The following is a 24,406-nucleotide window of genomic DNA, read 5'->3' as shown; positions in this document are numbered from 1 at the left end:
AAGTTATTCATTTTTTGTAGCTATTTGAGATTGGATTGCCTTCATTTCTTTCTCAGCTAGTTCATTATTGTTCTGTAGAAACTAGTGATTTTTGTATGTTGATTTTGTATACTGCAACTTTACTGAGTTCATCAGAACTAATGGTTTTTTGGTGGCATCTTATATTTTCTAGATATAAGCTTATGTCATTTGTAAAGAGAAACAAATTGACTTCCTGTCTTTTAATTTGGAATCCTTTTATTTCTTTCTCTTGCCTGATTTCTCTGGCTAGGAATTCTAGCACTATGTTAAGTAGGAGTGGTGAAAGTGAGCATCCTTGTCTTGTTCCAATTATTAGAGGAAAGGCTTTCAGCTTTTCCCCATTCAGTATGATGTTAGCTGTGGATTTGCCATATATGCCTTTATTAAGTTGAGATATGTTCCTACTATACCTAGATTATTGAGAATTTTTATCATGAAGGGATGTTGAATTTTATCAAATGCTTTTTCTGTGTCCATTGAGATGATCATATGGCTTTCGTTTTTCACTCTTGATTTGATATATCACATTTATTGATTTGCATATATACAACCATTTTTGCATCCCTGGGATAAATCCCACTTGATTATGGTATTTTTTTTAGATGTGCTGTTGAACTTAACTTGTTAGTATTTTGTTAAGGATTTTTGCATCTCTGTTCATCATGATATTGGCCTGTAGTTTTCTTTTTTGTTGTATTCTTGTCTGGTTTTGGTATCAGGGTAATGCTGACCTGGTGGACTAAGTTAGGGAGCATTCCCTTCTCTTCTATTTTTTTTGGGGGGGTGGGAAGAGTTTGAGGAAAATTAGTGTTCTTTGTACGTTTGGTAGAATTTGTCAGTGACACCATGTGGTCCTGGACTTTTCTTTGTTGGGAGACTTTTTATTACTGATTCAATCTCACAACTCGTTGTTAGTCTGTTCAGGTTTTCTATTTCTTCCCGATTCAATCTTGGTAGATTGTATGTGTCCAGGAATTTATTCATTTCCTTTAGATTTTCCAGTATATTATTGTATAGTTGTTCATAATAGTCTCTGATGATCTTTTATATTTCTGTGGTATCAGTTGTAATGTCTCATTTTTAATTTCTGTTTTTGTTTATTTGAGTCTTCTCATTTACTTGGTTAGTCTAGCTAGCAGTTTATCAATTTTATTTATCTTTTCATAAAACTATCTTTTTATTTGGTTGATTCTTTGTGGTTTTTTTATTCTTTATTTTGTTTAGTTCTGTTCTAATCTTCATTACTTATTTCTTCCTACTGATTTTGTTCTTGCTTTTCTAGTTCCTTGATATACATTGTTAGATTGTTTGAGATCTTTCTACTTTTTTGATGTAGGCATTTATTATTTTAAGCTTTCCTCTTAGCACTACTTTTGTTGTATCTCATAGGTTTTGGTGTTTTGTGTTTCCAATTTCATTTGTTTCTAGGATTTTTTTTTTATTTCTTCCTTAATTTCTTCCTGGACTCAGTAGTCATTGAGGAGCATGTTGTTTAATTTCCATGTATTTGTGCAGTTTCTAAAGTTCCTCTTGTTGCTGATTTCTACTTTTATTTCATTGAGATCTTAGAAGATACTTGATATGATTTCAATATTTAAAATGTATTGATATTTTTGTGTCCTAACACATTATCTATTCTGGAGAATGTTCCATGTGATGGTGAGAGGAATGTGTATTCTATAGCTGTTGAATGCAATGTTCTGTAAATGTCTGTTAGGTCCATTTGGTCTAAAGTTCAGTTTAAATCCTAGGTTTCTTTGTTAATTTTCTGTCTAGATGATTCTGCTATTGCTGAGAGTGTGATGTTGATGTCTCCTACTATTATTGTATTTGAGTCTGTCTCTCCCTTTAGATCTAATAAAATGTTTTATATATCTATGTGCCCTGTTGTTGGGTACATACATCCTCTTGCTGAATTGAAACTTTTATCGTGTTATCTTCTTTATAAGTGGAAAGTTTAATCTGTTTGCATTCAAGGTTATTATTGATATGTAAGGGCAAATTCAGGTCACTTAATTGATTTCTTTTTTTTATTTTTTATTTTATTTTATTTTATTTACTTTATTTATTTATTTATTTATTTATTTATTTATTTATTTTTGAGACGAAGTCTCACTGTTGCCTAGGCTGGAGTGCAGTGACGCTATCTCGGCTCAGTGCAACCTCTGCCTCCCGGGTTAAAGCAGTTCTCCTGCCTCAGCCTTCCAAGTAGCTGGGATTACAGGTGCCCACCATCTCACCTGGCTAATTTTTGTATTTTTAGTAGAGACGGGATTTCACCATGTAGGCCAGGTTGGTCTCAAACTCCTGGCCTCAGGGTATCCGCCTGCCTCACCCTCCCAAAGTGTTAGGGTTACAGGTGTGAGCACTGCTTCCGGCCTCCTTAACTGATTTCTGATTGCTTTGCATATCCTTTGTTCCTTTCTTTTTCTCTTACTGTTCATCATGGTGGTTTTGTGGTTTTCTATAGTGACAACATTTGGATCCTTCCTCTTCCTTACTTGTGTGTTTGCTCTACCAGTGGGTTTTATACTTTTGCATGCTTTCATGATGGTAGATATCATTCTTTTGCTTGCAGATGTAGGACTCCCATAAACTTTTCTTGTAGGCCCAGTCTTTTGGTGATTAGTACCTTCAACTTTTGCTTGTCTAGGAAAGACTGTATTTCTCCATCATTTATGAAGGGTTACTTTGCTGGGAAGAGTATCCTTGGCTGGCAGTTTTTTCTTTTTTTTTTTCCAGCTCTTTGAGTATATCATTCAATTCTCTCCTGGCCCGTAAGATTTTTGCTGAGAAATCAGCTGTTATTCTGACTGGGGGCTCTCTTATAAGTGACTAGACTTATCTCTTGCTGTTTTTAGAATTTGTTCTTTGCCTCTGACTTTTGACAGTTTGACTCTCATGTGCCACAGAGAAGACCTTTTTGAATTGTATCTATTTGGGGATTTCTGACCTTCCTGTATTTGTATGTCTAAATCTCTTACTAGACTTGGGAATTTTTTTTAGCTATTATTTCATTAAGTAGGTTTTTTTTTTATCCCTTTCATTTATTCTTCATCTTCTGGGACACTGAAAATTCAAATATTTGTTTGCTTTATGGTGTCCCATGTGTGATGTAGTCTTTGTTCACTCTTTTTTTTTTTTTTTTTTTTTTTTGAGACAGAGTCTCACTCTGTCGCCAGGCTGGAGTGCAGTGGCGCAATCTTGGCTCATTGCAACCTCCAACTCCCTGGTTCAAGCAATTCTCCTGCCTCAGCCTCCTTAGTGGCTGGGTTTACAGGCATGTACCACCACACGCAGCTAATATTTGTATTTTATTTTATTTTATTTTTTTAAGTAGAGACAGGGTTTTACCATGTTGGCCAGGATGATCTCAGTCTCCTGACCTCATTATCTGCCTGCCTCAGCCTCCCAAAGTGCTGGGATTACAGACATGAGACACCACGCCTGGCCTGTTCATTCTTTTTTATTCTTTATTCTTTATTTTTACCTGACTAGGTTATTTCAAAAGACCTGTCTTCAAGTTCTAAAATTGTTTCTTCTGCTTAATCTAGTTTATTGTTGAAGCTTTCGAATATATTTTGTATTTTATTCAGAGAAGTCTTCCATCCCAGAATTTCTGTTTGGTTCTTTTTTATGATATCTACCTTTTTGATAAATTTCTCCTTCATATCCTAAATTGTTTTTCTAATTTCTTTGTATTGTTTATATGAGTTTTCTTGTATGTCACTGAGATTCTTTAATATCATTATTTTGAATTCTTTTTCTGGAACTTCATGAATGTCTTTTTCATTGGAATTTGTTGCTGGAGAATTATTATGTTCCTTTGGAGGTGTAATATCTCTTCGTTTTATTATGTTTATTATTTATTTACATTGATATTTGTGCATCTGGTATAACAGTCACTTATTCCAACTTTTTTGAATTTGCTTTTATAGGGGAGGACTTTTTCCTGAAGATGTATCTGTGGTGTTGGTTTGATGTAGCATTTTGCCTTTGATTCTGGGTGAATACAGCAGTGTAGTCTCTGTATGATTTTTTCATCTTTAAGTGTCAGTAGTGCTTGTAATTTCCTCAGTGGCTTAGGATGTGGTTGTTAGTGGAGGTCATGGTAAAGTTTGCTGGGGATGAGGATGCTAGGTGGGCCAGTCCTCAATCATTGGCAGGTGCTCGAGGTGGCAGTGGCAGGCCAAGCATGCCTGTCCTTTGGTCTTAGGGTGGTGTATGCTGGCCCTGATATTAGCAAGTTCAGTCAGGCCAATTGGATCTCCAGGTGGCTTGCTTGGGTGCCAGCAGTGGAAGAAGTGGGCTGGGTGAATGGAGGGTCCTTAGGCTCCTAGGCAGTGGGCATGGTGCTGGGGACAGCAGTAGTAGTGGTGAGACAACCCTTAGGCTCCCAAGTGGTTTGCGCTGGTGTGGCAGTGGCTATGACAGGCCACGTGGGGCAGTCTCAAGGCTTGCAGGTGGCATGGGTGGGTGGATGGTGTGGGTGGGTGGGTGCTAGTTGTGGTGTTAGCAGTAGGTTGAGTGGGTTTGTCCTCAGGCCCCCAGAAGGAGTGCTCAGGTGCCATTGGTGGTGAATGGGGCAGGACCATTCCCAAGCCTCTGGATGGTGTGCTTGGGCACTGGGGGAGTGGGATGGGTTTTAACTTGGTTAAATGGTCCTGTTCTCTGGCCCCTACGTGGTATGTGTGGGTGCTGGCTGTGGTAAGTAGGATAGGGGTGGACCCCAGGCCCGCCTCCGGCCCCCTGGCAAAATAGCTGGGTGGGGGTGGCAGCGACTGTGTGGTGGCCCTGAGGCCCTGCTGCTGGGGAGGGTGGAGTTACCATGGCAGCAGTTGTAAACAGCTGACTGGAGGAGCTTGTGCTGTGCCTCCCTATGGCGGTTGCAAGAGGGGTACCCCATCATCAGGGTGCTCTTAAATGCACAAAGGCCTTGCTACTAGGGGCAGCAAGGTCACTGGCAAAGGCTTGTGCTTTGGCCCTGCCTGCAGTTGGAGGATATCAAGGGAGCCCCAGGGATGTGGAGGTGCAGGGGCTATTGGGCCCCAGGCCAGGATGCAGTCTGGTGGGGGCTGACATTTCAAAATAGTGCCTTCCTGTAACTGCTTATGACACAGCAGGCGAGTGGATCTCAGTGCGTGCTCCCTCTCTGGAGGGGTGCTGTGCCTGATCTCCGGGTGGCTCCCTGTGTTAGCCTCAGGGCCTGTGCGGGCCGCGGGGTTCTCCCATGGCTACTATTGCAGGAGTCTGTGGTGGAAGTGTGGGCTGCTGGGGCCACTCACTTAACCTTTACCACATGAGGGAGCCTGGAGAACCTTTATTACATTAGAGAGCCTCTAGCTCCCAGCTGATCCTGGCTGAGCAGACTGTCCCACTTCCCTCTTCTTCTTTGCCTCCCATGTTACCTGTCACTTATTTTTTGAATCCCAATGTTCTCTCTTATGTGATCTGTTTGACCTGTGATTACTCACTATTTCAGTTCTTGTTTGTGGAGTAGGCGAGTACCAGGTGCCTCTAGTCAGCCATCTTGAAACTCCCCTCTAACTTTTTCTTGTATTTTTGATAACTTTCCAGGTGATGATGGTGCCCATTTGTCCAAGGAACACACTTTGAGAACCACTGGACTAGAGTTTGGGAGACCAATCAGAAATCTTTTGCATTTATCTATGTAAGATAAAGTATAGAACTAAATGCTGAAAATAGAGTTAAGGAGGAGGGGTGGTTTCCACAAATACAGAGGAGAGAGGAGCTGTAATTGGAAGGACTTGATACCAGACCAGAGTATGCAGGTGAAGGGGAGGTAGGAGTCTTCATTGGTTTCTAGATTCCTAACGTTGGTAGCTGGATGAAGAACAGTGGTACCTTTATCTCAATATATAGCATAAAGGAGAAGAAGCTGGCTGGTGGTGTTGGGGTGGAACTTATATGTGTGTCATTTTAGACATGTCAAATGGAGATTATGGGGACAATTTAAATAGAGATATCTTTTCACACAGTAGGAGACGACAAGTTGAAGATGCAGACATATATGTCTCTACAGGAGAAATTATAGGTTATAATGTGATGAGAATAGGTTATAATGTGATGAGAATAGGTTATAATGTGATGAGAATAGGTTGTAATGTGATGAAAATAAGGTATAGAGAACAGAACTCTAGGATATGCAGATATTTAAGGTGAAATCAGAATAATTCATCTTCAAAAGGACTGAGAAGAAATGTTAGGAGCCCTGGAAAAGAAGTTACTATAAGGGTGTGATCAACATGTCAATACTATAGGGAGGTCAAATGATACATGGATTGAAACGTGCCTATTGCATTGAGAAACCAGAATATGATAGAAAACCTGGATAAAAGCATTTTCATCAAGCAGCATGATTTGGCCCAGATTGCACTGACTTGTGGTTAGAAACTGGTTTTCAGGACAGAGTATACACGTTCTGCTTCTCTGATATTAAATTCCTATTTTTTAAGCTCTGAAGAGGACAATGCTATGGATGGAAATACTTTGCTGTACTAATAGGTTCATATTCTGGTTTTAACCTCATTTTTCTAGGTGGAATTTAGAAAAATGTTTAGTTAACATTTAGAATCAAAATGTATATGTTGTTTTTTCTTTTGCAACAGCAGCGCCTTTTGGGAGATATTGTGCCTTACCAACAGGCTTTCAGAAATGATCTGGGCGGGGCCAGGCAGCGGTGGTTTATGCTGGTTATTTCAACACTTTGGGAGGCCGAAGTGGGTGGATCACCTGAGGTCAGGAGTTCGAGACCTGCCTGGCCAACATGGTGAAACCCGGTCTCTACTAAAAATACAAAAAAAAAAAAAAAAATAGCTGGGCATGGTGGCATGCGCCTGTAATCCCAGCAACTCAGGAGGCTGAGGCACGAGACTCACTTGAACTCAGGAGGCGGAGGCTGCAGTGAGCCAAGATCGCACCACTGCACTCCATCCTGGGTGACAGAGTGAGACTCCATCTCAAAAGAAACAAACAAACAAACCACAACAACAACAAAGATCAGGGTGGTTTTTGTGGTTGGTCCTTCTGAAAGTGTTATGTTTTATTCCCCACCCCCATCCATGCTGGGGCACCCAGAGTGCTATTATTGCTATTAAGAATATTGTTTTACTCTGTGACTTTGTAATCATAAAACAACAGTTGGGTATGATTATTTTATTACTATCCTGATTGACCCAACTTAAACTATAAGGGAAGACAGGGTCCAAAGATGCAATAGCTGTTAGGGCAGCTGTCACTTCTGGTAATTTGACTATAATCACTGTCTTTCCTTTTCCTCCAGTGTTTTTCTAAGCAGATTTAAAACAAAACACTGGGAGTAAATAGAAAATGCTGCCCCTCACACGATCAGGACCTGGGATAAGTTTCATAAGCAGAATTTCCTGGTGATGCTATTGTCTGGAAAACATGGTCAAAAAATATCTATCTGTCTGTAACAGCCTTCCCACCTCTGTTTTAGGACCCCTTCCCATGGGATCGTGTGCCCTGATTCTTCAAGACTTGCTGGAAATCCAGACTTGAGATTGTGCTGATGCAGCCCTTTTAATTTGATGCTTGTATCCCTCTGTTAATTAGTAGGAAAGTTCTCCCCAAAATGTGGGTCAAATGCAGAATGAGAGGAACTTCAAGTAAAATAGTGAGCTTTCTATGTGACCCAAGTGAAAGCACTTTTTAAAAAAAAATTTTCATGAAGCAACCAAACAAATCTAGCAGATTCTCTATGTGTGTACTTTTATTTTGCCCTTCACTTGTTGACATATTTCAAGCTTCAGTGTTTCAAGGCTGCACATTAAAAAAAAGAACACTTCAAATCTCAGGCTGCAAATGATCATATGTGTAATTGTGATTTTACAGAGACCAGACTAATTTCCTAGACCATTAGAAATTTTACTTGTTGACAGATCAGGCTCTCAAAAGACTGGTTAAAAAACATGTCTTTGAGGCTGATGGTGAATAATGGGGGAAAACGGTGGATTTTGAAGATTTATGATATAAAACCCAAAAGCTCTCTTCAAACATTAAAAAAACACTGTTTTGAATACTTTAGGTAATGTCGTGAGATATTTTCTCTTAATTTGTTCTTCATTTAGGATTTTTTAAAATGCTAGTAAGCATATTGGAGTCCAAATTAACATTTTCCCCTTTTACTTTCTTTCTTGAGCAGGTTGTCAAGTTATTAAGCAACAAAAGATCACAAGCAGTTGGAATACTAATGTCTAGTCTTCATTTAGATATGAAAGACATACAACATGGTAAGTGTCAAAATGAAAATTTAGCTTCTGAATATTAAAATTTGGGCTGAAGGATATGATGGTCAGTGGTAAAGTTATTTCAAACTTAAGAGTTTCTGTATAGACTGAGGTTAGTATATTTCCCATAAGTGTGATCAAGCTATCTCCCACGATTGTTTCTGGAAGGATTACTATTAATTTGCCTGCGGTGTTATTTATATACCTTACTAACAGTCTAATTCTCATGTGACATTATTATCTTAGTTCAGGCCACTATAACCAAGTACCCCAGACTGGTGGGTGATAAATAAGAGAAATTTATTTCTCACAGTTCTAGGAGGCTGGAAGTTCGAGATCAGGATGCCAGCATATTCGGTTCTGGTGAGGGCTGTCTTTCAGGTTGCAGACTGCCATCTTCTCCATGTATCCTCAACTGGCAGAAAGAAGGAAAGAATTCTCTTGGGTCTGTTTTATAAGGGGACTGATCCCATGCATGAGAATTCTACCCTTGTGACCTAATGACCACTCTACCTAATGACCACCACCTAGGATTCTGTCTCCTTGTACCTTCACATGGGAGTGAGGTTTGCAACATATGAACAGAAATATTTTCTGTTTGGAATTAGAGTGGTTCTTAACATTTTATAAATGGCTTTAGTGTCAATATTTTAATACTTGGATTCTACTGTACAATTGATGGCCATTCTTATGCCATATCCTCCTATGACATTTATGCTGAGAGATACTGCCCAAAGGTGAATAGAGGAATTAAGTGTAAGTTCAGAGTGTCCCTTAAGCTGACTAGAACCTAAGAATAGATTTACAGCAGATTGAATTATCCAATGGAATGCCAGTTTACCTATTAAAGAAATATGGTTTCAAGAATAACACAGACCTTATAATCACAAAAGCATTTAACTGGCTTTCTAGCTTACCCCTTTATGAATGTGGATTCTATTTGTTGGGCTTAAAATCTTGTGTGGGATAATTCATAAATAGCACAAGCTTGGTATGCCCTGTGAATTGATGAGTAACTCTTAATCACAATTTAAGTTTTTATTAAATTGTTTTGATGGGGAGGAGACTTCCTCAAGCTGAAACATTTGGGGTAATAGTCACAGAAGAGAAGGCCAAGGCTGGCGCCAGGCAGTACTTGGTGTTTCTAAAGCTGGCAGATGTAGCCCAGTTAAGTCATAGGATGAAATCTGAAAATAATGATATGGTTCTTTCCTTCAGTCAAATATTCAACTCGGGTTGAGTTGATAATGAGAACCTTATGAACAAAAGAGTCCGCCTGACATCTGTGTCTGTGGTAAAGCCAGTGAGAGTTCACTGAAAATTTGCTTGCTTTAACATGCAACACTAGCAATAACATGGCATGAAAGGCAGTAGTTGAAGGGTCATACAGAATCATGCATAAACTTTATCCCATTAGGATGTGAAGTGATTGCTTTAGTCCCTTTGAAACCCTGTACACTTTTTTTTTTTTTTTTTAAATACGGTGGCCTTCCAAGTCTAAAGCAGCAAGAGGTTGTGCCCTCCTGCAGGTAAAGTCCTGTTCTGCCTTGGTGTATTGTCTGCAAATAGGATTTACATGTGTGAATCGCTTGTGTCCTCTAGAGCAAACTTGACTTCTCTCAGGATATGCCTCCACTGAGAAGTCCACAGAAGCATAAACATCATTGATTTTGGATATAGAGTGGCCACAGAATTTATCTAGACCTCCAGCGTCATTTTTTTAAATACTTTTTATTTCTATAGGTTTTTGGGGAACAGGTGGTATTTGGTTACATGAGTAAGTTCTTTAGTGGTGATTTATGAGATTTTGGTGCACACATCACCCGAGCAGTATACACTGAACCCAATTTGTAGTCTTTTATTCCTCACACCCTCCCACCCTTCCACCAAGTCCCCAAAGTCCATTGTATCACTTTTTATGCCTTTGCATCCTCATAGCTTAGCTCTCACTTATGAATGTGAGAACATACAATGTTTGGTTTTACATTCCTGAGTTACTTCACTTAGAATAATAGTCCCCAGTTCCATCCAGGTTGCTGTGAATGCCATTAATTTGTTCCTTTTTATAGCTGAGTATTATTTCATCATATGGAATATGCTACAATTCTTTATCTACTCATTGATTGATGGGCATTTAGGCTGATTCCATATTTTTGCAATTGCGAATGGTGCTGCTATAAACATGCACATACGAGTATCTTTTTCGTACAATGGCTTCTTTTCCTCTGGGTAGATATCCAGTAGTGAGATTGCTGGATCCAATGGCAGTTCTACTTTTAGTTATTTAAGGAATCTCCACACTGTTTTCCATAGTGGTTGTGCTGGTTTACATTCCCACCAGCAGTGTAGAAATGTTCCATTTTTACTGCATCCATGCCAACATCTATTATTTTTTATTATTTTTTTTAATATGGCCATTCTTGCAGGAGTAAGGTGGTATCACATTGTGGTTTTGATGTGCATTTCCCTGATCATCAGTGATGCTGAGCATTTTTTCATGTTTGTTGGCCATTTGTATATCTTCTGTTGAGAATTGTCTATTTGTGTCCTTAGCCCACTTTTTGATGGAATTGTTTGTTTTCTTATTGCTAATTTGTCTGTGCTCCTTGCAGATTCTGGATATTGGTCCTCTGTCAGATGTATAGATTGTGAAGACTTTCTCCCACTTTGTGGGTTGTCTGTTTACTCTGCTGACTATTCCTTTTGCCACGCAGAAGCTCTTTAGTTTAATTAAGTCCCACCTATTTATCTTTGTTTTCGTTGCATTTGCTATGGGTTCTTTGTCATGAAGTCTTTGCTTAAGCCAATGTCTAGAAAAGTTTTTCCAATGTTATCTTCTAGAATTTTTATAGTTTCAGGTCTTAGGTTTAAGTCCTTGACCCATCTTGAGTTGATTTTTGTATAATGTGAGAGATGAGGATCCAGTTTCATTCTCCTACAGTGTCTTGCCAATTATCCCAGCACCATTTGTTGAAAAAAATGTCCTTTCCTCACTTCATGTTTTTGTTTGCTTTGTCAAAGATCAGTTGGCTGTAAGTATTTCACTTTATTTCTGGGTTGTCTGTTCTGTGTCATTGGTCTGTGTGTCTATTTTTATACCAGTACCCTGCTGTTTTGGTGACTATGGCCTTACAGTATAGTTTGAAGTCAGGTAATGTGATGGTTCCAGATCTGTTCTTTTTGCTTAGTCTTGCTTTGGTTATGCGGCATTTTTATCGACAGGCAAAATAAGACCTGTGAGTGGTCCAGTTTCCCTCTCAGTATCACGCAGCTTGTTAATGAAACAGGTTGAACTTGCACTCAGGCCCCTTCATTAACTAGTACTTTTTTTTTTTCATTCAGACATGCTGCTTCTCCAAGATTGTGCTTTTTTTTTTTTTTTTTTTTACCCCAGCATTGGTTTATCTAAAACAAAGTATATGTAATATTGTAATAAACAGCAAGAATCATTTTCTCCCCTTCTCTTCTTTGCTGTCAGTACTCTAAGGTTTCATTTACTTTGTAATGTTTATATTTCAAAGTGCTCCATTAGAGTAATTAGTGTGTAAGGTTTGGATTCTAGGTATCAAAGTTCTAACCCTGGTCCTGCTGGGCACCACTTGCTCAGTCTGTTATTTGAATACAGGTTCTTTCCCACAATAATAGATGTGGAGCATTCTCGGCAACACATACATTCAAAAGGCAGAGAGGAGAGAAGAGGTCAGGTTCTTGACTAAGTTTATTAATGCGGCAAATATAAGGAGGCATCCCCAAATAATTACCTGTGTGTGTGTTAGTATATAAAAGCTGTAATGAAGGCCTGAGCTGCTGGCTATTTGGTAATGTTCAAACTGGCCTACAGTTATAATACCTCTGAAAAAATCTCACTCTGGTTTACAATAATTTGAAGTCTGAGATGAAAGTGCCTTCCAGAGAAGATTTTCCCTTTTTGTGTGTGTGTGCTAGGGTCTGGGGGCACTGTGGGTTTAGGATCACCTTGAGTCACGCTCTGGGGGGCATAGGAGGGTCCCTTCAGCCAGTGCTGTTTGTCCACTGAATGGGTTGGTTCCCCTGTCAGTATAGCCCTTTTTTTTTTATTATTATTATTATACTTTAAGTTCTAGGGTACATGTGCACAACCAGTATAGCCCTTTGAGTCCCATTTCATTGTGGGGTATGTCTAGAATCTCTTTGATGAGTGGGTTCTGGGCTTTGATATTTGGCCCCTCCCACCATGAAACTGTCAAGAGAAAGTTAACCTTTGTTAGGATAGGGAAATACACTCAGGGCAAAAGCAGTTTGTGAGCGGGATCACTTCTCTGAGTTCTCTCTTCATTTTGTTTAGCATGGTAATTATTATCTTGTCAGCTCTTTGATGTCTTTATGATATTTTACAAACGTATTACTCAGCATTTTTAGTTGTTAGTGGGGGGATTGATTTCAAATAATTTTGGCCTGTTATTCCCATAAATTGATATTATAAGAGTATCCTACATCTTCATAGTGGAGTTTAGTTTTTTGAAAATTGATTAAATTTTTTATACAATATTTGGTCCGTATTCCAGGGGTCAGTGTGCTCTTCACAGATCTTAGGTCCATTTTCATAGATAACAGTAGCTGCAAAAGAATTTGCAATTCCATAAGCTTCAGCTTTATCCCCCGACAATGTCACGGTTAGATAGAAATACCATATAATTTATCATCCTAACTGGGATACTTTAAGAGTAGAAGGGGATGTCATTGATAATATTGCCTGGATAACAAATGTAAAGTGAAAACTTTTCCTTTTTTTTTTTTTTTTTGAGACAGAGTCTCACTCTGTCATCCAGGCATAGTGCAGTGGCACAATCTCAGCTCACTACAATTTCTGCCTCCTTATGCCTCAGCTCCCCAAGTAGCTGGGATTACAGCCACCTGCCACCACGCCCAGCTAATTTGTGTTTTTAGTAGAGACAGGGTTTCACCATGCTGGCCAGCCTAGTCTCAAACTCCTGACCTCAAGTGATCCACCCACCTCAGCCTCCCAAAATTTTCAAATATGCTAGTAGTATTGTCACCATACTACCAGATCAAACTGAAGCAAGTTTCAGACTGAACCCTCCCCTACACACAGATATATATTACACTGGTATTTCTTGGCCATCTCAAGCAAAATAGTTTGAAAACCCTGCTTCATAAACTTGAGGTTGTCTAGTTCTCTGTCTTTATAGGGGCTCTCACCGTGATCTTATCTGAAAGGTTTGCTTCAGACAGATATAAGCTTGGGACAGATGTAGGAATCTGCTACCCTCATAGTCTGCACGAGACATCTAGAAACTCAACTCAGCCAGTGGCTGCACCCAGTACTGTTTAGGTCCTAGGCCTCAGGCAGCCTCCTTAAAGAACAAAGCTATTATCCGTCAGTAGCCTCTTATTCTAGCTATGGAAGAGGTAGGAGTGGAGCATCTCTAAGAGATTTCAGCTAATCCACACATCCAGAATGACTTTAATTTCACCATTGAAAGCCCATTTCAGACATTAGTATGCATATTAAAGCCTCGGTTATTGATTTAGATAGAGATAGCTGAGCAGCTTGCATTAACGGCCTCTGGAGAATGGCCTTTCTTGCATAGTGCTGGTCAGCCATCCCTGAGGTGTGGTCTCTTAGACACTCCCTCTGCAAAAATATTTGAAAATAGATTACAGATCTCATCACAAGGAATACCTATAATATCTATTTAGTAGTCTAACACATTAAACTTATGGAAACACGTTTCAATGTACTGCAGGGATACCCAGCCAGGGTATGAATGGCTCCGATTCCTTCTTGTCTTTTATGTCTGTCCTGTCTAAAGCTAACTGGAATTATGGGCCCTTGGGCAGTAAGTGCTATATTATCTCCTTGCTGAAATTTCTATCCTGTTTAAACATGATTTATGAAAATCACGTATCTTAAAATTTAATGAGATAATGTAAACTACCTAGCATTCCATCAGAAATATAGTTGATACAGTCAATAAAATTGTAGTTATTTTTATTTTTTAATCTCTGAGCCTAATGATTGCTTTCCCAATTTATTTAAATTATATAGTTAAGGGTACCTTACAAGGACAATGCACAGGCTTTTAGATTTCAATTAGAAATGCCAGTGAGATCTCAGTGTTAATTATGACTTCTCACTGGAATCATGTCATGTTGCTGCTGTTTTGATCTGCCATTGTCCTCCCTCAAAAGGGTTCAAAGCTGAGAAGCCTTATTCTGATAATTGTCTAGGAAGAAATTGTCCTAATGTAGCACGTACCAAAAAGAGAACCAGTATTGGCATACAGGATACATATTCTTTTTAAAATTTGTTTATTTATTTTTATTTTTTTATTATACTTTAAGTTCTAGGGTACATGTGCAGAATGTGCAGATTAGCTACATAGGTATATACGTGCCATGGTGGTTTGCTGCACCCATCAACCTGTCATCTACATTAGGTGTTTCTCCTAATACTATCCCTCCCTTTGCCCCCTACCCCCTGACAGGTCTTGGTGTGTGATGTTCCCCTCCCTGTATCCATATGTTCTCATTGTTCAGCTCCCACTTATGAGTGAGGACATGTGGTGTTTGGTTTTCTGTTCCTGTGTTAGTTTGCTGAGAATGATGGTTTCCAGTTTCACCTATATCCCTGCAAATGACATGAACTTATTCTTTTTTATGGCTGCCTAGTATTCCATGGTGTATATGTGCCACATTTTCTTTAACAGGATACCTATTCTAAGATCTTTTATAATCATATCTTTTTATTAGTATTTGAAGAGATGGAATTAGCTATTGGTTTGAACTTTGCTTCTTCCACCTGCTTCCCTCTGATATTATTGGTGATAGTTGTGTAAAATTGTCCAGAAGAGGGGAGTTAATTCCCACTTTATAGTAGAGGGAATTGAGGTTTATAGATGAAATCTGCCTAGTTCTTTATCTCCATAGGGCCAGAATGGGCATCCAATTTTTTTGAGTCCTAGTTCAGGGCTCTCTGCTCTGGGCAGTGTGTTAGCTTGTTACTGGATGAAGCATGTGTTAGCTAATAAAATCAGAACTTGCAACATATGCAAAAGCAAAACTGGCATACAGGCATAATACTTTTGGCTACCAGTTGTTTCATTTTTAGAGTTGAAAATAAATTTATCAGACTTCATTTATTATGTTGTGTCATATTATACAAATTTTGCAGTTTGCATATTGACTATGAAATTTTTTCACATCTGTGAATTAAATGAGGATAAAATTCTTTTAAGAAAATTATTAACAGAGTTCCTTGCTCTTGATTGAACCAAGCAAAGAATGAAATACACTCATATGTCACATAACAACATTTTGGTCAACAACAGACCATATATATGATGGTGGTCCCATAACGTTATAATGGGGTTGAAAAATTCCCATCACCAAGCTAGTTTGTAGTGCATCACATTACTTTTTCTAGGTTTAGATATGTTTAGATACACAATGCTTATTATTGTAAGAGAGTTCTCACCAGTGACTGAGTCAGCTGGCACCTTGATCTTAGACTTCCCAGCTTTCAGAATTATGAGAAAATATATTTCTGTTTAAGCACCCCAGTTTGTCATATTTTGCTATGGCAGCCTAAGCTGTCCAAGACAGATTTGAATCTCAGCTCTGCCACTGACTGGCTGAATAAACCTGGGCAAATTACTTTATATCTCTAGTCCTCAGTTTTCTCATTAGTTCAAAAGGCTATTGAGTTCTGATTGTACACACACCCGCACCCATATTAAGCACTTAATCAATGTTAGTTTCCTTTGTGTATTTCTTAGGAAATGACCTATGTCTGTAGGCTTTGGAGGTGTTTGAAACTTAGGGCAACCAGTAAGAGAGATAACTTAAAGGGTTTTTTTTTTTCCTTTTTTCGTTGCCCTGAACAGACTCTGTGATAAGTCTTTGTCCATGGGACAAAAGGAGGGAGTAGAATCCAGAATCTGTTACTTCCTTTTTTTTTTTAATAAATCAACTATTCTTTTTGATTCAGGGGTACATGTGTAGGTTTGTTATCTGGGTATATTGCATGATGCTAAGGTTTTGGGTTTGATTGATCCTCTCACCCAGGTACTGAGAAGAGTACTCAATAGTTAGTTTTTCAATCTTTGTCCCTCTTTCTCCCCCATCTAGGAGTCCCCAGTGTCTATGGTTGCCATCTTTATGTCCATGTGTACTCAATGTTTAGCTCCCAGTTATAAGTTAGAGCTAGTGGTGAAGGTTTTGGGGGGGGGGGTCCAGTTTCATTCTTCTACAGTGGCTAGCCATCTGGCACCATTTATTAAATAGGGAGTCCTTTCTCCATTGCTTATTTTTATTGAAGATTGGATGACGGTAGACGTGTGGCGTTATTTTTGGATTCTCTATTCTTTTCCATAGGTCTTTTCCATGTGGTGTTTGCTTTTCTGTTCCTGCCTTAATTCACTTAAATAGCCTCCAGCTGCATCCATGTTATTGCAAAGGACACGATTTTGTTCGTTTTTTGGCTGTGTAATGTTTCGTGGTATATATGTACCATGTTTTCCTTATCCAGGCCACCCCACTGATGCACACCTAGGTTGATTCTAAATCTTTGCTATTGTGTATAGTGCTGTGATGAACATATGAGTGCATGTGTCTTTTTGGTAGAACAATTGATTATTACAGAGACCAAAACAGCATGGTACTGGTACAAAAAGACACATAGAGCTATGGAGAAGAATAGAGAATCCAAAACTAAAGCCACACGTCTACAGTCATCCAATCTTCAATAAAATCAATAAAAATAAGTAATGGGGAAAGGACTCCCTATTTAATAAATGGTGCTAGATGGCTAGCCATTTGTAGAAGAATGAAACTGGACCCCCAAAAAACCTTCATCACATATAAAAATTAACTCAAGATGGATTAAAGAGTTAAATGTAAGACCTCAAACTATAAGAGTCGTAGAAGAAAACCTAGGAAATACTGTTCTGGATATTGGCTTTGGCAAAAAATTTATGACCAAGTCCTCAAAAGTAATTGCAGCAGGAACAAAAATTGACAAGTGGAACCTAATTAAACTAAAGAGCTTCTGCACAGCACAAGAAACTCTCCACAGAGCAAACGGACAACCTACAGGATGGGAGAAAATATTTGCAAACTATACATTCCACAAAGGTCTTTTATCCAGCACCTATTAATACAAGAAACTTAAACAATTCAACAAGCAAAAAATAAATAGCCTCATGAAAAAAATGGTCAAAAGATGAAGCCATAAAAAAAAATGAGATCATGTCCTTTGCAGGGACATGAATGGAGCTGGAGGCCATTATCCTTAGCAAACTAACACAGGAAAAGAAAACCAAATACCGCATGTTCTCACTTATAAGTGGGGGCTTGATGATGAGAACACGTGGACACATAGAGGAGAACAACACACACTGGGGTCTTTCAGAGAGTGGAGGGTGAGAGGAGGGAGAGGATCAGGAAAAATAACTAATGGGTACTAGGCTTAATACCTGGGTGATGAAATAATCTGCACAACAAACCCTCATGACACAAGTTTACCTATGTAGCAAACCTGCACTTGTACCCCTGAACTTAAAAAAAAAAGAGAGAGAACTGCAACTTTAATTAAAACAACATATAACAAAATGAATTTTGCTATAGGCTAATTGATATAAACAAGAGTTAAGTTCATATGGCATATTTCTGGTCACTTTTAAATAAAGACCCCGAACACTTATAATATTAAACATTGAAGTAAATGTGAGCTGTACATACATTTAATAAAGACTGATTTTTAAAGATGGGCAAAAGGCATGAACAGACACTTCTCAAAAGCAGACATACAAGTGGCCAACAAACATATGAAAAAATGTTCCACATCACTAATCATCAGAGAAATGGAAATCCAAATCATTATGAGATACCATTTTACACCAGTCAGAGCAACAGATACTAGCGAGGCTGTGAGAAGAGGGAACACTTATATACTGTTGGTGGGAGTATAAATTAGTTCAGCCACTGTGGAGAACAGTGTGGGGATTTCTGAAAAAAACGTAAAAGAGAACTATCATTAGATCCAGTGATCTAAAAGGAACTGTTACTTATGATTGAGTTGGGAGTGAGATAAGAGGGAAGAAATGGGAGTTAAGTTCAAGGGGAACATGTCTGAGGCAGATTTGATTGTTTTATAGTTTGGCTTTTATTTTTCTGTCGGTTTTCAGTAAACTAGCTGAAATGCTTTTTAATACTGGGCTGTACCCATTTCTGATTTTTGAATACAGGTAAGTATGAGAATTATCTAACAGCTCTTAGAAGTTGAGCATGGCTACATGTTTGGACTATGTTTTATCTGCAAGGAGGACAACTTGTTTTGGAAACTTGAAAGGCTAAAATCTCCCCTAACTGTGTGGCTTCTTAAACATTGTCTCTGTGCTGTGAGAGTCAGCCATATTCTATATTAATTACTGTTGGCTCTGTAAAGCATGTGAAGGTAGGGGAGGAAGAAGTTTAGCTTTGTTGGGGAAATGAATATTGGTGTGGGCCATGAGTAGAATCTAAGTAGAGACATAGACAGATGCTTTTATTTCTTGCTTTGACATTTTATTTTTCCTGATAATTAAACTAGTTTCTAGCTATGAATATAAAGTAAAAGAACACTTTCATCCTCTTTTGCTGATGGCCATTCTAACAGATGTGAGATAGTATCTCATTTTGGTTTTAATTTACATTTCTCTGATTAGTGATGTGGAGCATTTTTTCATTTATCTGTTGGCCATTTGTATGTCTTCTTTTGAGAAATGTCTGTTCAGATCCTTTGCCCATTTTCAATAGGGTTATTTGCCTTTCTGTTATTGAGTAGTTTGTTATATATTTAGACATATAAATATATATATATGTTAGATATTAGCCCCTATTCAGTGCATGATTTGTAAATATTTTCTCCCAATTTGTGGTTGTCTCTTCACTCTATTGTTTCCTTTGTGTGCAGAAGCATTTTGATTTGATGCCATCCCATTTGTCTATTTTCTACTTTCATTGCCTGTGCTTTTGGGTCATATCCAAGAAATAATTGCCCTGACCAATGTCATGGAAACTTTCATAACCCCTGTGTTTTCTTCGAGTAGTTTTATAGTTTTAAGTCTTTAATTCCTTTTGAGTTTATTCTTTTATGAAGGATGAAGTAAGGATCCATTTTCATTTTTGTGTATGTATAGATATACAGTTTTAATAACACCATTTATTAAATAGGCTGTCCTTTCCCCATTCTGTGTTCTTGCCACCTTTGTTGTAAATCAATTGACTGTAGGTATTTGGATTTATTTCTGGACACTCCATTCTATTCCACTGGACAATGTGTCTATTTTTATGCCAGCACCATACTGTTTTGATTACTATAGCTTTGTAATATATTTTCAAATCTGGTCATGTGATTTCTCTGGTTTTGTCCTTTTTGATCAAGATTACTTTGGCTATTTGGTTTTTTTGTGGTTTCAAATAAATTTTAGGATTATTTTTTCTATTTCTGTGAAGAATGACGTTGGAATTTTGATTGGGATTACATTGTATCTGTAGATTGCTTTAGGTAGTATGGCCATTTTAACAATATTGATTCTTCCAATCCACAAACACAGCATATCTTTCCATTTATTTGTGTCATCTTCAATTTTTTTCATCAATGTTTATCATTTTCAGTATACAGATTTTTCATTTCCTTGGTTAAATTTTCTCCTAAGTATTTTTTGATGCTATTATAAATGGAACTGTTTTCTTTTTTCTTTTTCAGACTGTTTTTAGTGTATAGAAATGCTCCTGATTTTTGTAGGTTGACTTTTGTATCCTGCAACTTGATTGAATTTATCAGTTCTAACAGTTTTTTGATAGAGTCTGTAGGATTTTCTATATACAAGATTATGTCATCAGCAAGCAGAGGCAATTTCACTTCATTCTTTTCTATCTGAATGCCTTTTATTTATTTCTCTTGCCTAATTGCTCTGGCTAGGATGTCCAGTACTATGTTGAACAGATGTGGTGAGAGTAGGCGTCTTTGTCTTGTTTCTGACCTCAGAAGAAAAGCTTTCAACTTTTCACCATTGAGTATCCTGTTAGCTCTTGGCTTATCATATATGGCCTTTATCATATTAAGAAACATTCTGTCTATATCTAATTTGTTGAGAGTTTTTATCATGAAAGGAGTTTGCCAAGGATGTGGGGAAAAGAGAACTCTTACATACTGTTGGTGGAATGTAAGTTAATATAACCGTTGTGGAAAACAGTGTGAAGATTTCTCAAAAAATAACAATAGAATTTCCACATCATCCAGCAGTTTCACTACTGGGTATATATCCAAAGGAAATGACTTCAGTATGTCTAAGAGATGTCTATACTTCTATGTTCATTGCAGCGTTATTACCAATAATCACACCTCGGATAAACCTCATTGGCTTCAGTACTGCAACAGCACCTCATTGGCTTTGATACTGCCACAGCACAAAGCTAATTGTATTGTTATTCACAAGAGCCATGAAATGGAAACAACCTAAGTGTCCATCAACAGATGATTGCATTAAAATATATAATATATATACACAATGAGATACAATTAAAAAAACTAGGTAATTCTGTCATTTGTAACAACATGGACAAACCTAGAAGACATTACGTTAAGTGAAACAAGCCAGGCACAGAGAGACAAATACTCTATGATCACATTTATATGTGGAATCTAAAAAAGTCAAAGTAATAGAGGTAGAAAGTAGAGTGGAGGTTACTAGAGGCTGAGGGGACAGGATGGATGGGGAAAGGGGAGACTTGGTCAGTGGGTACAAAGTCTCATTTAGATAGGAGGAATAAGTCCTGCTGGTCTATTGCATAGCATGGTGACTATGGTTAGTAATAATGTATTGTATATTTCAAAATAGCTAAACAAGAGGGTTTAAAATATTTGAGATGATGGATATGTTAAGTAAATAATTAAAGCACAAGAACACTTCTTTAAAAATCTGGAAATAACCCTTTGACCCCTAGGAACTTCCCACGATGTTTTTTTTGTGTGTGTGTGTGACTCTGTTTGCATGTATATAGATAGCGTACACATCTAGCACTTCTTTTATCCTACTGGGGTTGCCACTGAATCATGGTTTTCTTATGAAATTTTCTATGGAACAAGTTGTATATTACAAACTCCAGGTCCTTTTCATAGAGTCTGGCTTCATTCTTGGAGACACAGGCTTTTTCACTTGCCTATTAATTACCATAAGAAAGTTCATTCATCATCATTTGTTTATTTTTGTAATATTCTCAAAAATTAGGCTCAGCGTGAACAATGTTGTTTTTCCCCACTAGGGTTTTCAGTGTCTGATTTTTTTTTTTTTTTTTAATGAAACTCAAGCTTATAAGGCTTGCTTAGAAATTGCTTCATGCCCCCATTTTTTTAAACCTTTTTTTTTTTAAAGTGTTTTCCTCACATGGGATATAGAATTTTAAGACCTGTTTATTATATTTATTGAGACATTAAAAATGTACTAAATGCTGTTGGGAGGTTTAGTGAATGGTTTTCATTGAAATGTAAAGTCACTTAGAATTAGAAATTTAAGAAGAAAGTAGGCTCCAGTGAGCCTGTGTAACTTTTTCATCAATTGTAGCCTTGTAGTGGAGAAAAGTACATGTGAGATACTAGGCTTTCATAAAAACCTACTCTCAGAAATTTAATATGAGAATTTGTTTTAATTTAAAATATAAGTTCATTACCTAGAGCTTTTTATAAAAAGAAATACCTCATATGTCTTTTGAAGTCACACATAGATTATTAGATCAAGGTCAAATGAATTATAATGTCTTTTATTACAAGTTCAGCAAAAAACTTGGGTGGAGCTTAGATTATATTTTTAATGACATTGTTCCATAGTTGGACTTTTTGATTATACCTCTATGGGAAGAAAGAACGCAATACTTGGGGTTATACCAAAGCCATGAGCTTTGCATATGGTTATTCTTTTCCCTCATTGTACTTACTGTCTGAATTGAGAATCATGTATTTGTTTGTTTGTTTGTTTGTTTTGGCCAAGCTCTTGACCCTCACTAGGAGGGTGACTCTGTGAGCCTGAAGACAGCCCATTGCAGCTCAAGGCCTTCCTCCCCGTAATGTTGTATCTGTTCTTTAAGATCAGTGGGTGATTGCGAGTGGATTGTCCAGGACCACATGGAGCATGCATGGAGGTAGAGCCCAAGTTTGACCACAGAGCAACTTAGTGTGAGCCCATAATTAATCACATCAACTTTGACCCTTGAACTACTTTGCGTAAAAGGTGTGGTTTTTGCAAAAAGATTCCTTTGGCATAATCCTTGAGAGGGGTCGGATTGGCACTGTTATTTTGGGGCAAGGGGAAGCCCCTTTCATAGGTAGAGTTATGTTTGTATTTCAACATTGGCTGATTGAAAGTTCTTTGTGTTTTGACAAGCACTTCCCCAGCATCCCTAAGTGGATACTCTCAGGATACTCCCTGGACACCTTTATCCAGTTGGATGAAGTGAGGATTCTGAGAGTTCTGGAGAAGATGCAATAATTGACACTTTTCACCTTTCCCTTATGGAACCGCATGTGTCCTATTCCCGTGAGGTATATTCTACACATATAATCATAGTCCTTCCTCTCAGCTCAGTGTGCCGAGACATCAGCTGAGACATCAAAGTCATGTAATGACATGTTATCTTTTGGCATGGCTGAAGCAATGATATTTCATATCTTGCATCTTCTTTCATGGTCAAACATGAATACAGTGAGATCTTTATTTTCTCAGCCAAATACCTCTGACTACATTTTTACATTAAACAATTTAAATCAAATAATTATACACACATGATTAAGAAAATAAGTTGTACAGAAAGGCCTATAATGGAAAAAGCACAATTTCCAAGTCTCTGTAAGAACTTTCTCACTTCTCTGATAGATTATAAAGGAAAGACTTTTTCCCTTGCTTTAGCCACTATAGCATAATAGCAGGCTCATTTGAGGAAATGGTGGAACTTAAGACAAGGGTTCTCTATCATTGTCAAAAACAGCATGAAATTCTTACGAATTAAGTTGTAAAGAGAATTTCTGAATTGAGGAAGACATTAAAATAGATTGTAAGATTCGGATTAATGCTATTTTCATGGTTCCAAATTTAAGATAGACAATTGCTGATCACAATAGGCAACACTTACAGACATTACTGTGCATAGGCTCACCACAACCGTATGAGGCAGGTGTTTCTATCTCCATCTTCGGGATGAAAGAACTGAGGCATAGAGTAGCAAAAGAAACTTAATCAGCAGGTGGTGGGGCTATGATCTAAACACAGGCATTCTGGGTCCAGGTCCATGCTCTGAACCTCTGCTGTTCTTCCTGAGAACTCTCAATGTTACTTATTCTATCAGTGGCTTAAGCTGGAAAAACAGTGCGTGATTTTTTTTTTTTTCCTGTGTGGTTCTTAGCTATAGAGCTAGTCTACTGGTTAGAGGCTATGGTTGCTGTGTGCAGTGCTTTAGTATTGTACCATCTAGCTAGAGTACACATTCATGCTCTGTGTGTGGGAGTGGCAGGAGGGGGAAGGCAGAGGAGGCAGAGACACACATAGGGAGAAAAAGATGTGATGGATAACTTGAGAATTTGCCTTATTCCTTCTATTATTACCACTTGCTGTATCTTCTCTCTGTGATTCAGGTGACTCTGAATCAGGTGAGTTCTGTGATTCAGGTGACTCTCAGGTATTGGGGGATCTCTATGCCAACTTCTGTGCCAAGTAGGGAGATAAAGAGAATGCATGGAAAGACTATGATCGCCTTAGTGAAATACTTTCATATGAATGTTAGGGTGTATAAGGATGACTGATTTTATTGTTGTACTTACTAGTCCCTGTTATTCCCACAAAGAAAGATGCCAGCATTGACATTAATATCAGGGAGGCCATAATTCATTCACTCCTACTGCCTTCTTTCCTTCCTTGATTTCTTCCAATGCTTCAGCATTCACTCAACATTAACTGTTTGCCTGCTTTGTGCCAAGCTCTACTCCTGGCAGTGGGATACAGAAATAAAGACAGAGAGACAAAAATCCATGTCTGTGTTCCCGTAGAAGAAAAACAATTTTAATATGCACCATGGGAGAAACA

General features: G+C 38.0%; 1 protein-coding gene across 1 annotated transcript in view; it reads left to right on the top strand.

Annotated features, from left to right (window-relative positions):
* The window catches only part of FMN2 (formin 2), a 395,593-nt gene that overhangs the window by 163,333 nt on the left and 207,854 nt on the right, over positions 1–24,406 (top strand). The window contains 1 exon segment of the mRNA XM_030812620.1: positions 8,207–8,294. Coding sequence (XP_030668480.1) covers positions 8,207–8,294 — 88 coding nt within the window.

The sequence above is a fragment of the Nomascus leucogenys genome, chromosome 5 (assembly GCF_006542625.1).
Source record: "Nomascus leucogenys isolate Asia chromosome 5, Asia_NLE_v1, whole genome shotgun sequence".
NCBI lineage: Eukaryota > Metazoa > Chordata > Mammalia > Primates > Hylobatidae > Nomascus > Nomascus leucogenys.
Note: the sequence above shows the minus strand (reverse complement) of the source record. Positions and strands in the feature narration are given on the sequence as shown.